The sequence below is a fragment of the Mustela putorius genome, unplaced genomic scaffold, assembly GCF_011764305.1.
Source record: "Mustela putorius furo isolate JIRA1106 unplaced genomic scaffold, ASM1176430v1.1 tig00003870_pilon_pilon_pilon, whole genome shotgun sequence".
Classification (NCBI taxonomy): domain Eukaryota; kingdom Metazoa; phylum Chordata; class Mammalia; order Carnivora; family Mustelidae; genus Mustela; species Mustela putorius.
Genome location: NW_025422022.1, coordinates 321,801 through 333,926, shown reverse-complemented (window position 1 = coordinate 333,926; position 12,126 = coordinate 321,801). Strand labels below are relative to the sequence as shown.

General features: G+C 41.2%; 1 protein-coding gene across 3 annotated transcripts in view; it reads left to right on the top strand.

Annotated features, from left to right (window-relative positions):
* Positions 1-6,789, top strand: part of MYLK4 (myosin light chain kinase family member 4) — a 77,814-nt gene extending 71,025 nt beyond the window's left edge. For all 3 annotated transcript variants that reach the window (XM_004753608.3, XM_045066995.1, XM_013056769.2), the window contains 2 exons: positions 3,313-3,382; positions 6,273-6,789. In XM_004753608.3, the coding sequence (XP_004753665.1) occupies positions 3,313-3,357 (45 nt within the window). In that variant the 3' untranslated portion in view covers positions 3,358-3,382; positions 6,273-6,789. The remainder of the gene's footprint in view (positions 1-3,312; positions 3,383-6,272) is intronic.
* The last annotated feature ends 5,337 nt before the right edge of the window (positions 6,790-12,126 follow it).

The window sequence follows — 12,126 nt, the reverse complement described above, 5'->3', positions numbered from 1 at the left end:
TCCCCATCCCTCATCCAGCCCATTCCCCGACCACCTCCCTCTATTAATCCTCAGTTTGTTCTCTATCCTTAAGATTCAGCTTTCTGGTTTGCCTCTCTCTCTCTCTTCCTTTTTTCTGAGTACTTGTTGACAATAATTGAGCCCATACTCTGTGTGAACTTCGTACAATAAAATTCCTAATCTACTCTTACTGCCTCAATTGCCACTTATGTTCTTGTAGCCATCTGTCTCTTTAGCACAGATTCTTTTCCTAAGTTTCAGATCCATATATCCCCCTGCGTACTTGACATTTCCATTTGGATCTTCTCAGTCCTAAACTGAACTTGTCTTCCCCATCTCCCCTCCTCCTCTACCATCCTCCAAGAATGACCCCCACTGAGTGGCTTAAGCCAGACCCCCTGGGCTTTGCTATTTCCTTCCTCACCTGCATCCTTCCATCTCGTATTTAATTTATCTCCAAGTTCTGTACATTCTTTTCTCTAATTACTTCTAGAATCTGTCTAACCTTCTCCATTCTGTTGGTTATCCTGGCATATGACACCCCTCATCTGAATTACTGTAACAGCCTCCTCTGGACTTTTCCACTCACATCCTATGGATCATACACATAACACAGAACCAGAAGTGTAACATTTAAGATACTCAACCAAACATTTAGGATGTCTAACTGGCCAAGATATATAGAGAGGCAATAAGCAATATCTGTCTTCAGGCCTCATTGGGGAAAGTCTAACTTGAGCATCAGTTAAGATGGTGGTCATCATGCTCTGGAGCCATATGTGCTTGATACACTTTCATTTCTTCCATCTCTGCTCCCCATCCTTCCTACTCCCCAGGGTTTTAGAGTGGAGCTTTTTCACTGACCAACAAACCTTGGAATGACTGTGTTTCAGGTACTCATTTTTTCCACATCCAGTTCTTATTGAAATTAACTTTACTTCTAAATTCAGCATCAGAACTGAGTTTTATTTGTGTCTGAATATACCTTTCCTTGATAATTGGTACCAATGTCAAGTAAAAATAGACTTTTTACCTAGTTGGTACCTCACCCAGACTACATAAACTGCTTATTAGGGTTACCAACCTATTTTGGGCCAATTTTCCACCAAGGTATTTTTATCCAAGCTTATTGGTATCCAAATACACTTTGACATGGCAGGACAATATGGAAACCACTGCAGATAAATAATGACATTATACAGTTTAAAAAGTGCTTAAAATATTTTTAAACCACATAACAACAACAAAAATCACCTTTTTGTTATTCTATCCAACTGTTGGTACTTAGGTGAATGAACGTTTCAAGAATGATGGGGATTTGGAAAAAAATTTCCATTGTAGAAATCTAGTTAGTTATCATGAAAGTTATAATTATATGGTACTGTGCCAGGCACTGTTCTAACTGCTTTACAGAAGTTAATTCATTTAGTCCACATGCCAATTCTCTGAAACAGGTACTGTTATTCTTCTCATTTAGATAAGGAAACAGAGGACAGAGGTTAAGTACTTGTACAGGATCCCACCAGGTGAAAATGATGGAGCTAGCATCCCAGTGTAGACAGGCAGGCTCTGGAGTCTGAGCAGAACTTCACCACTCTGCTATCCTGCTGGATAATGGGCTTCTGGGCAAAGGGGGCCTGATGATGTTTCCAGAACTCTTTACATTCTGTACATTTTTGGTGTTACTAAAAGCCAGTATTCAAGCTTAATGTATTTTATTTTTCAAGGAAAAATTAAGGCTAGATTTTTCCAGAAGATTCATTTTTGGAATAATCTTGGTTCCGATACATTCTATAAAATCAGAATTTAACTTTATGTTGAGAATTGAAGTCTTATCCAAAACTATATACTATTTAAATCTAACTTTTATTTTTAAAGTCTTTCCAGAACTTTTATTTATCTCTTTTAATTGTTTCATGCTTAAAAGCACTTACCATTCCTTAACCACTAAACCTGCCTATAATCAGTCAGTAAATTTAAGAAGGATTTTTTCCCCCCAGGAATTAAAGCCTTGTAGCTCTCTGCCTTCTGTAGTATGATCTTACATTTCCAACCATCCATATATAACCCATCTTCCATCAGAAACAGCTCTCAGCTGGAGTGGAACAAAGCATTTCCAAATTACAAATCTGTTAGAACTCATCAAGCACCTACTGGAGACTTAATAAATGCTTTGGGCCTGAAGGAAGGAAAACTGAACAACTATGACATTGTTTCTTCTTTGCCAGAACTAATAAGTCTATCTTTCCTTTCCATTCCCAGCTTTATGACCTTAGATCATGCCCTTTTTCCAATTTACGGAACTAATAAAATACCTTAGAACACGATATTCTACCTCTGTCCATCTGTTCTCTAATTCACCAAATCATTACTTCATTAATGACAACTCTGATCATCTTACTGTACCACCAAAAATTCTTCCACTGTTCCCCATCGTGCACACCAAACACACATACCCAGCAGTCAAGGCCTGCTATGACAAGCCCTGATCTCAGACATCTAGTCCTGTCTCCGCTACTGCTTCTAGCTTAGTCAAAATCCCTCTGTTTCTGATTCTGAGAGTGATAACAAGGGAAAGTGGGGAACATGCTCAAGTTGGATCCTGAATGTAGGTCAATGTGTCTGTCAGAGGGTCATGAATATTGTGGGCTTTTTTTTTTTTTGGTAATTCTTTTAATTTTTATTTATTTTTTAAATTTCTTTTCAGTGTTCCAGAATTCATTGTTTATGCACCACACCCAGTGCTCCATGCAATATGTGCCCTCCATAATACCCACCATCAGGCTCACCCAACCTCTTACTCCCTGCCCCTCCAAAACCCTCAGATTGTTTTTCAGAGTCCACAGTCTCTCATGGTTCATCTCCCTCTCTAGTTTCCCTCACTCCCTTCTTCTCTCCATCTCCCCAAGTCCTTCATGTTATTTCTTATGCTCCACAAATAAATGAAACCATATGATAATTGACTCTCTCTGCTTGACTTATTTCATTCAGTATAATCTCTTCCAGTCCCATCCATTTGATACAAAAGTTGGGTATTCATCCTCTCTGACAGAGGCATAATACTCCGTAATATATATGGACCACATTTTTCATATCCATTTGTACATTGAAGGGCATCTTGGTTCTTTCTACAGTTTGGCGACTGTGGCCATTGCTGCTATGAACAAACAATGCAGGCTTTTAGAACATCTCTCTAAGAGCATTTTCTACTTAGTAGCAAGTCATTAACTCTTCAGGTGTTCTCATAAGTTAGGAATGAAGTGATTAAAAAAAAGTTCTAATCTTTCTCTAAATGTTTTCTGGTTTCCCTAGAAGAAGAATTGTTGCTCTAATGAGAAGAACCTTGTGACCAAATAGCCCATGGAAGGTACCCATTTGAAAGGTTGGTCTTGGATCTTTTCCTAAAGGGATGTTTTTGCAAGCCTTCAGAGAGAAGAACAAGAAATAAGTCAAATGTGTGCTACACTGTGGGAAGGAGGGCAGTGTTTCTGCAGAGAGGGAGGGCTCTGATTTTAGACTGCTTTGTGTGCAACATGGATCTGCCATTTTCTAGCAGGAAAAACCCATTTCCTTATTTATGGATTGAGCATAGTCTTACTTCCTATGCTTGTTGAGTGGCTCCAACAAGATAACCCAAGCAAAGCCTGCAGACCAAGGCCTGGAACATAGAAGGTGCTCAATAATTAGCTCAGGAGACTTTAATAGCTGAAGAGGACAGTCTCTGGTTGTCCTCACAATTGTGTGGGATCAGAGGAAGTATTTGTAATTTTTTTGGTTTTTGTATTGTTGGGAAAACCAATCTCAGAGACTCATAGACTACATAACTCCCCCAAAGCTGTGCTGCTAGTACATGGTAGAATGTGACTTCTCAATTGTCTCTGAATTTAAAGCCCATGCTTATTTTCTTCCCTGAGTTGCCTTCTGGTATTGGCCCATTCTTGGACCTGGAGTAATCACCACTTCATACAAACTTCATACCACTTCATACAAAGCTTCTACCCTACTTAGAATTTTGTCAGAAAACATAAGCAATAGTTTTACACATGAACACATTTGATTATATCAATAAGCAAGCTTAATTTATGCTCTGAAGGAAAGCTCTAACACAGTGTACTTATCACAGAGGACTTTTAGGAATCCCAATATTTATATTGTTGTTGAGGGACCATTTACCTTCCAGCAAGTCAGTTCTCTAATTTGGGACAGTAAGTCCATGGCCATTGCTTCAACTCAATTTTTTTTTTTTAAAGATTTTATTTATTTATTTGACAGAGAGAGAGAGATCACAGTAGGCAGAGAGGCAGGCAGAGAGAGGGGAAGGGAAGGAAGCAGGTCCCTGCTGAGCAGAGAGCCCGATGTGGGACTCGATCCCAGGACCCTGAGATCATGACCTGAGCCGAAGGCAGCGGCTTAACCCACTGAGCCACCCAGGCGCCCGCTTCAACTCAATTTTAACAAATGTGTAAGACCTTCCAGTCTGTGTTCTTGCTGCCCACTGGTCTTACTCTTTTATTCTGATTGGTATTTATTCTGGTCTGAAGTTTTGGTTTGTCTGTTTGACTTTATATTCTTGTAAAGTGTTGAATCTTTCATAGAATAAGATCATGCAAAAACAAATCAGTAAATCATAACAAAGTCACAGACCAGAGTTAGAAAGCATTCAGTCCTTGGTGCATGGGTCATTTACTTAGAAATCTGTCACATATCTAGAAATCTATGAAATACCAAAAGCAAGCCTTGGGCTTCCTACTTACAAAGACCATTCTCATGTGTCAAAGTAAAGTTTTTGGGAAAGTAGAAGAAAGCTTTACATCTTGTGAAAATGCAGAGAAGGAAAGTACTCTCCATACTCTGAGGCCTGGGTCACTGGGCTTGCTGAGGTGCAAACCAGCCTTCCCTGTGAGTGGTGGGCACCAGAGTTTGCAGGCGGCTCTCCCTCCCAATTTCATCCACAGTGACCATAAACCTCAAGGGTTCACCACAAACTGCATTCCTACCATGAGCACTGGAGTCACTTTTGAGGCCTGGTAGGAATGAATTCATTGGGTGACAGGAGGTTGCATTGCAAGGCAGACCTGTGACCAGGGTCCAGCAGGGAAAGAATGAGGAAGGAATGACAGTGGGAGATGGTAGAGTCCTTCCATGTCACATTGGCACGTTGACCAATGTGATGGAGGATGGTGGCAGTCCAAGAGGTGGCATTCTACAGAGGACAAAGACATGTGAGCCAGTCACACTGGCGCTTGGATACCGTTTTGGTTGGAATTGCTTGATGGCGACCTTTCTCTGGGCCTGCCTCCAGATAGTCACTTGGGCTGGCTGCCTTCCTCTCCTTAGTCCCTCCAGCTCCAGTTAGCCACAGAAATTCACCTTGGTTGCACTGCAGGTCGGGGAAGAGCTGTTTCAGGTCCATGGGATGTGGGCACTTCCTAGTTTACTTCTTTCCTTTTTTTTTTTCTTTCAAATTAAAATGTAAGCTTAATATATTAACTCTGAGTGCAGCCTCATTTGAGAAGGTTTTTTTTTTTTTTTAATCATTTTTTTATAGTATTTCCTGCCAGGATAAGATGGGGGTTTTGGCAAACTTTGTTAGGAGTAAAACCAACTTTGTGATAATATTGATTTTTAAAATCTGGTGGTTGAAGATTATTCCTGTGGAAAAAGAATGACTTCCAGGCCCTATGAATAAGGCAGGATCCACAATGTAAATTGAGGCATATAAATCTCCAGCAATTTGTTAGAGGTTTTTTGATGCGTTGAGGAAACACTAAAATCAACCCGGTGGCATTTCTCTTTGGGTTTCCATTCCATCTTCTGCCAACCTGTGAAATAAAAATGGAGGATATGTCCTCAGATCCATAGGAGTGATGTAGGCCTGCAAACTGTGTGGGCCCATGTCACACACTGTCATAATGCAATGAAAACGTTCCCACACCCGCTTCTTGATGTCACCTTGATGTGGGGTCAAGCTCACAGGACAGAAAGTGTGGCAGAAAGCTCAGGAGCTGGCTAGGCTTCATATGAAACAAAGCGGCCTTGTCCCTCGATCTTGCAAATAGTACGAAAATATCTTGCATAAACTGAAAAAATAAAAACCCAACCCAGCTCTGGTAAGCAGTGGAATCCTGCAAGGGGTTTCTTTTTTTTCCTTCTCACACGCACACATGCATTATAAAAAATCATGTGTGGTTTTCCTAAGGGGCACAACCAACTAATTACAATTTTAAAAGCCCTGCTGAATTAACAAGAGTCATATTTTGTTTGCTTTGCAGGAAAACTGCTGTGGTTGCTGCTGTGTTGGGAAGATTTTTGGAAAAATCAGCAGTTCTGATGCCTTGACCCCAATGATGACGGGTGGCTATGGGGGCGGGGGGGGTGACGCTGCACTTGAACTTGGAGCACCCAGTTCAGGGGGTGCCTACTGCTGTGGTTCTGGGGGTGTAGACAAGCCCCATGCCCCTTTCCTCATATCCCCACATCCCACGGTAGGACATAATTGGGAAGATGTTTCCTTGACATCTTGAGTTTTCAATGTTTATTTTTTAATTTTAGTTGCTGGGATAAGGGGTACATGATTTCTGCTCTTTCTCCGCTTACTAGAACAATCAGACTGGAGATTTACTGGAGACGTTTAAACCTGGAGGATACCTTGAGAGGGAGAAAACAGCTTCCAGTCCTTAAGCTATCTATGCCTTTCAAAGGGGTGATCATATCACCAGAAGAAAATTATGTCTTTTGCACCTTTGAACACTTGGTTTCTCATATATATATATATATATATATATATATATATATATATATATATATATATATTTGATTTGGTCTGAAATCAGGTGACTCCAAATGATAAATAATTTGCTTTCTGGAACTTGAGCTGTCTCTGAATCCTAAGGCAAGAGGCATCAGACATCATGTCTTCCATTGGTTCTGAACTTTTCTCCCAGTTCATTGGTTTCTTCCAAATAGCAATTCTACTTTCAAATGAATGGCATGAATTTCACAAGGTACTCTCTGCTCTCGTCTGACTGAGCATTCATGAGATGAAAGGCACTAGTTTTCACCACTGGAGCAAGAGGTGTTTGCTTACGGCTAGTGTTTAGAATTTAGAGTAATGGTAACAGTCCCAAGAGCTTTCCTCACGCTGCTGTTGTCAATGAGAGATGGGCCGTGAGGATCCCAATTCCTAGGGACGGCACTTTGCTTCCAGTGTTGAAACTGCTTTGACAATAATGCTCAAGTTTCTGGTTAAATTCCAACATTTCTGAAGCCCAGTGATCTCACCCACGCAAAGTCTCACATGGCTCAGCGGTTGTGAAGAAAGAACACTCAGAAGTCAGAGGTGAGGCAAACACTCCTGCTCACTCTTTGGATATGAGAATGATTCCAGTTGGAAGCTTTTTGTTCCTGAGCTCATGAGCCATCTCATTACGGATTTTTAATAACGGAAGTGAGCCCTACCATATATAGCACAGAAAGGCGAGGGCCTCTCGATGGTGAAACGTGTGTGTCATTTCTTGGTGAAGAAGAGGCCGTGCAGAGCCACACTGAACTCCTATCACACATCCAGCCTCATGCTTGCCATTCAGCTTCTTAAGCTGTCCTCCTAGTTGCCATTTCCAAAGAATTCCTGTGTTGAGATCAGCTATAAGAATGTGTTTTTAGCTGTAAATGGTTCTAGACTCCAATAGACACCATATACCTTAGCAATGGCTGTATTAGTGATGTCAGTTTTACCTGGCATTGGCTTTTCTCCATCATTGCTCGTATCCACCTAGTGGATCCTTCTAGCATGCCCGTGAATAACTGCATGTGTAATGTTCTTATTCTCATGTGCAAGGTAAAGGGGAGGTAGAGACAGAAGAAAATGTGTAATTTAGTGAAGACCACATGCCAATTTAGTGGTCATGCTAGCTATAAAACTGACTCCTTTCTAGCTTTGCTCTTGCATTATATGCATTTCTTTTTTCCTTTGGCCTATGCATTTATTCAAGGTTGGTTTTCTCCTGCTCCTGTTATGTGACTATACTTAAAATATTTAATTTGGTTTCCTTAAAAAAAAAATACAAAACAACAACAACAAAAAAAACTCAACACAACACAACAAAGCCCTGCGACTGAAGTGTTATATTACTGGGCTATCTTTAGCTGATGGTATTCATCGAGTCTGGAAAAAGACAAGCCAATGCGTGCATTAATATGCAGACCGCAGAGAGCTGGCATCTTCTCAAATGCTAAATAAGATGCAAGGGTCTGATTTGAAACCCCTCATGGAAGGGCGTTTTTCTGTCCTGGAGGGTGGAATCTACCAGATAGAGCAGGTCTTTTGCATCCAGGTCCCATTCTGACTCACCTTGGCAGAGAAACTTTCACCAGACCCCAAAACATGGGAGAGGCAGCGTAAGCCAACGGAAGGAATGATTTCTTTATCAAATGAATCCACTAAGGACCCTGCAGTCAGTGGGTGTAATTTAAAAAAAAAAAAAAAAAAAGAGGTTTAGAAAGGAGACTCTACTTTTTAAAAAAAGGATCCCCTTTGAATTCGGAGTTTAATTTTCACATTTGGATGGGGACCCCCCCCTTGTCAGCAGGGTGCCTTTTATACGAGAGCTGAGGATAGTCTGCATTGCAAAGTTGATGATTACAGTCTCGAGTTACAGCGAAATGGGAGAATTTCAGTCTCCTGCTCATCCTGTTCCCTCCCTCCACACCCAGTGTGGCTGCTCCTGCAAGAACTGGTAACTTGGTAGATTGCCACTCTGATGGGAAAGGGGGCTTTGCACAGCCGAGAAATCAAACCAGATGCAAGCACGGACCAGAGAAGCTGAGTCTGGCAAGACTGGGGCTATTGTGATCAATTTTTCCAAGAAGTCATTAGGATTTGATAGCCTGATTTGCTCCTCCGCCCTCCTAATGGACGTTATGGCTTCAGTTGCTTGCATCAGGCAGTAGCCATTTCTTTGGAAAAAGGCAGAAATTCAGCACGGATGTGGCACTTCCCACTGCCTGGAGAGAAATAAAACTCACAAAGGATTCAAGAAAAAGCATGCCGTCATTTGTCATTTGTAAGATACCAACACTTCCCCAGAACCTGTTGCTATTTAAAAATCAGGGAGAAAAGAGCTCATGCCCCAGTCCATGCCATGAAAACATTTGAAATTGGAGTTTCACCTGAACTACCTTGGGGAAAGATTTCTAGGTTGAAATGGGGTAATTCTCATGTTTGTTTTTAGTCTGACTTGATATTATTTTGCTTTCTTTCCTCAAAAATGTAAATAGGCACGCTGCTATTGTTGTGGCTTACTTTGATGTGAATGTGTTTTGAAGGCTGTGTGAATTATGTATGACATTTTCACCATTTTTATGGAAATTAGCATAGCAAAATTTTTTCTTGTTTTATAATCAAAATATGTATTTGATATCAGGAAATGAGGGTCTTATTTTTTATTTCATTCCTTTTCTCTTCCTTCTGCTCCCACTACCCCTACTTGAGGCATGAGCCAAATGGTGTCAGGTTGCATACATGTACTAGTTCCCTATGGATGACGGGCCAGTTTCAATGAGGAAACCTCATTTGGAAAGTCCCTCTGTGCGAGTGTGACAAGAGGGCAAGGCAGGTGTCTGTTCCTGGGCAATTTCGGCATGGGTGGAGGCTGTGCCCTTGCTGTGGCTCACTTCTCAAAAGCCATGATGATGCTTCCTACCTTGCTTTTGCTTTATCTTTTCGCTTTCTTTTTTCTTCTTTCTCTTTCTTCAGTTAGAATCAAAGTCCATCTTCTTATCCATCACGGTGCTCCCCTAAAGCCTTTTTGAGATAAAAATGGTCTTTCCAAAAGTCAAGTTGCTTGCTGTCCTAAAGGAAACTTGAAGCTGGACTATTAGATGACTAGATGTTCGAGTCCTGGATGAAGGTGACTTCCTTGTCTAGCATGAAGTCGATGGTTTCTCCCGCTAGAAGTCCTACATATGTCTCCGAGCTCCATTTTAGTCAGGTGTCCTTTCTGTAAGTGATCTTGATGTGGGTAGTTTCACCTTCCATGAAGGCTTATAACTCAACTACTACTTATTCGAAGGAGCAGAAAACATGAATACCCGAGTGTTCCGGTCTTGAACTGTATGTATTTTGTAGTTGTCCCAGCTGATGAATGTCAGTGAGTCCTTTCAATGAGGTTTAGTAGTGTAGGTATGAAATAAAAATGTATTTTTAATGTGGTGATTGCACATTTCATGTATTTTTTTTTATTTCTGAGCATAGTTTCATTCAGCTGTATTTCTTTGCCTTACAAAGATGTACAACCGTCATATATATGTATTATATTGAAGAATAAACATGGACCTTATTTATCCTTTGGTTAATGAGTTAAATTATTCAGAGTGGACTTGGTAATTGCAATACAAACTCTGTCCTTTATGATAAATTCTGATATGTTAAAAATCCCATGGCATTTAGAACACAATACCTTAAGAATAAGGTTTTTTTCTTTTTAAAGATTTTATTTATTTATCAGAGAGAGAGAGAGAGATAGACAGAAAGAGCATGAGCAGGGACAGGGGCAGAGGGAAAAGCAGACTCTCCACTGAGAAGGGAGCCTGACCCCAGGACCTGAGATCATGAACAGAGCCAAAAGCAGACACTTAGCTGACTGAGCCACCCAGTCGCCCCAGAACCTCATACCTTAAAAAAATGATGCCACACTACTTATTTGGGGTTCCAGAAGCATTCATTTTTGGCAGGGCCCAAGGTGGCAAAACGACTCTCCCACTTGAAAAGAGTGGTGGTTGGGATGTATCCACACAGATTTGGGATTTTTTCCCTATTAATTTCTATTAATAGAAAACATGGGCTGAGGTATATGCAAAGTGTCTAGTGCCAGAACAGTGTTTAATAAATTATTAAGACACTTAGCAATTCAATCTCTTTAAGTGTATCTTCGTGATTATTCCTCAGACAGGTGTCTGTAAGGTGTCTGCTTCAGAAAACTTGCTACTGAAATATTTCAGAATATAATGGCTCCCCGTTGTCAGCTGCCACATCACTTTCGGGGTCAGCATTGGCTGGAAATGCTGCTGGGATGCCTCAGCTCCCAGCACACACGCATGCTTGAAGATGATATGCTTTCTGTGCCAAGTCACATGCTAGCCCGGCAGTGACTGGCATTGACTCTATGTCAACAAGCCCCCTCAACCCCAACCTGGCTTGAGATAGCCCTACCAAATTTTCTATTGTCTCACACAAAGGGATCCTATCCCTCTCAATGAAACTCGGGTTGTTTCCAACTTGCACCGCTAGGTGAAGCATTCTGACTTCTTCCCCAAAGTGAGGAAACCTCATGGATCATCTGCGATATTGTGATATTTAAAAAACAACAACAACTATGTATTTGATATCATCCCTGGTTCCTGGTGCAGAGCTTCCAAACACTTAGAATTTCCTGAGTGATAGGGGTGAGAGAAGTATCTTTTCTTCTCCATGATCAGCCCCTTCCAACCATTCCTGAGTTTATGCCACTGAGCAGACTCTTGGAGGATGGGGTTGGTTGCCTGAGGAACAACCATGTGATTAGATGATTGGAATTTTCAACCTCACCCCTCCACCTGCAGGGAGGGGAAAGGAGATGCAGATTGACTTAATCACCCACGGCCCATGATTTTATCTGTCATGCCTATGTAATGGAACCTCTATAAAAACTCCACACAAAGGGGTTTAGAGAGTTCCTGGGCTGATGAACAAGAACACCTCCTTGTGAGTGACTTACCTCAAACTCTACAGGGATTGAAGTTTCTGTGCTTAGGACGCTTCTAGGATGCTTCTAGACCTTGCCCTATGTACTTTCTCAACTGGCTATTCATTTGTATCCTTTATTACGTGCTTTATAATGAAGTAGTAAAAGTGAGTAAAGTTTTCCCCTGGATTCTCTGAGCCATGGTAGCAAATTATTGAGCCTTAGGAAGGAGTCATGGGAAGCCTCCATGTGTAGTCATGTCAGACAGAAGTGTGAGTAACCTGGGCACCCACTGTAGTGATTGGTGCTTGAAGTAGGGGCAGTCTTGTGGCACTGAGCATTTAACCTGTGAGGTCTGTGAGAACTGCAAGTTCTTCATGCCAGAATTGTTTAATACAAGGGAAAA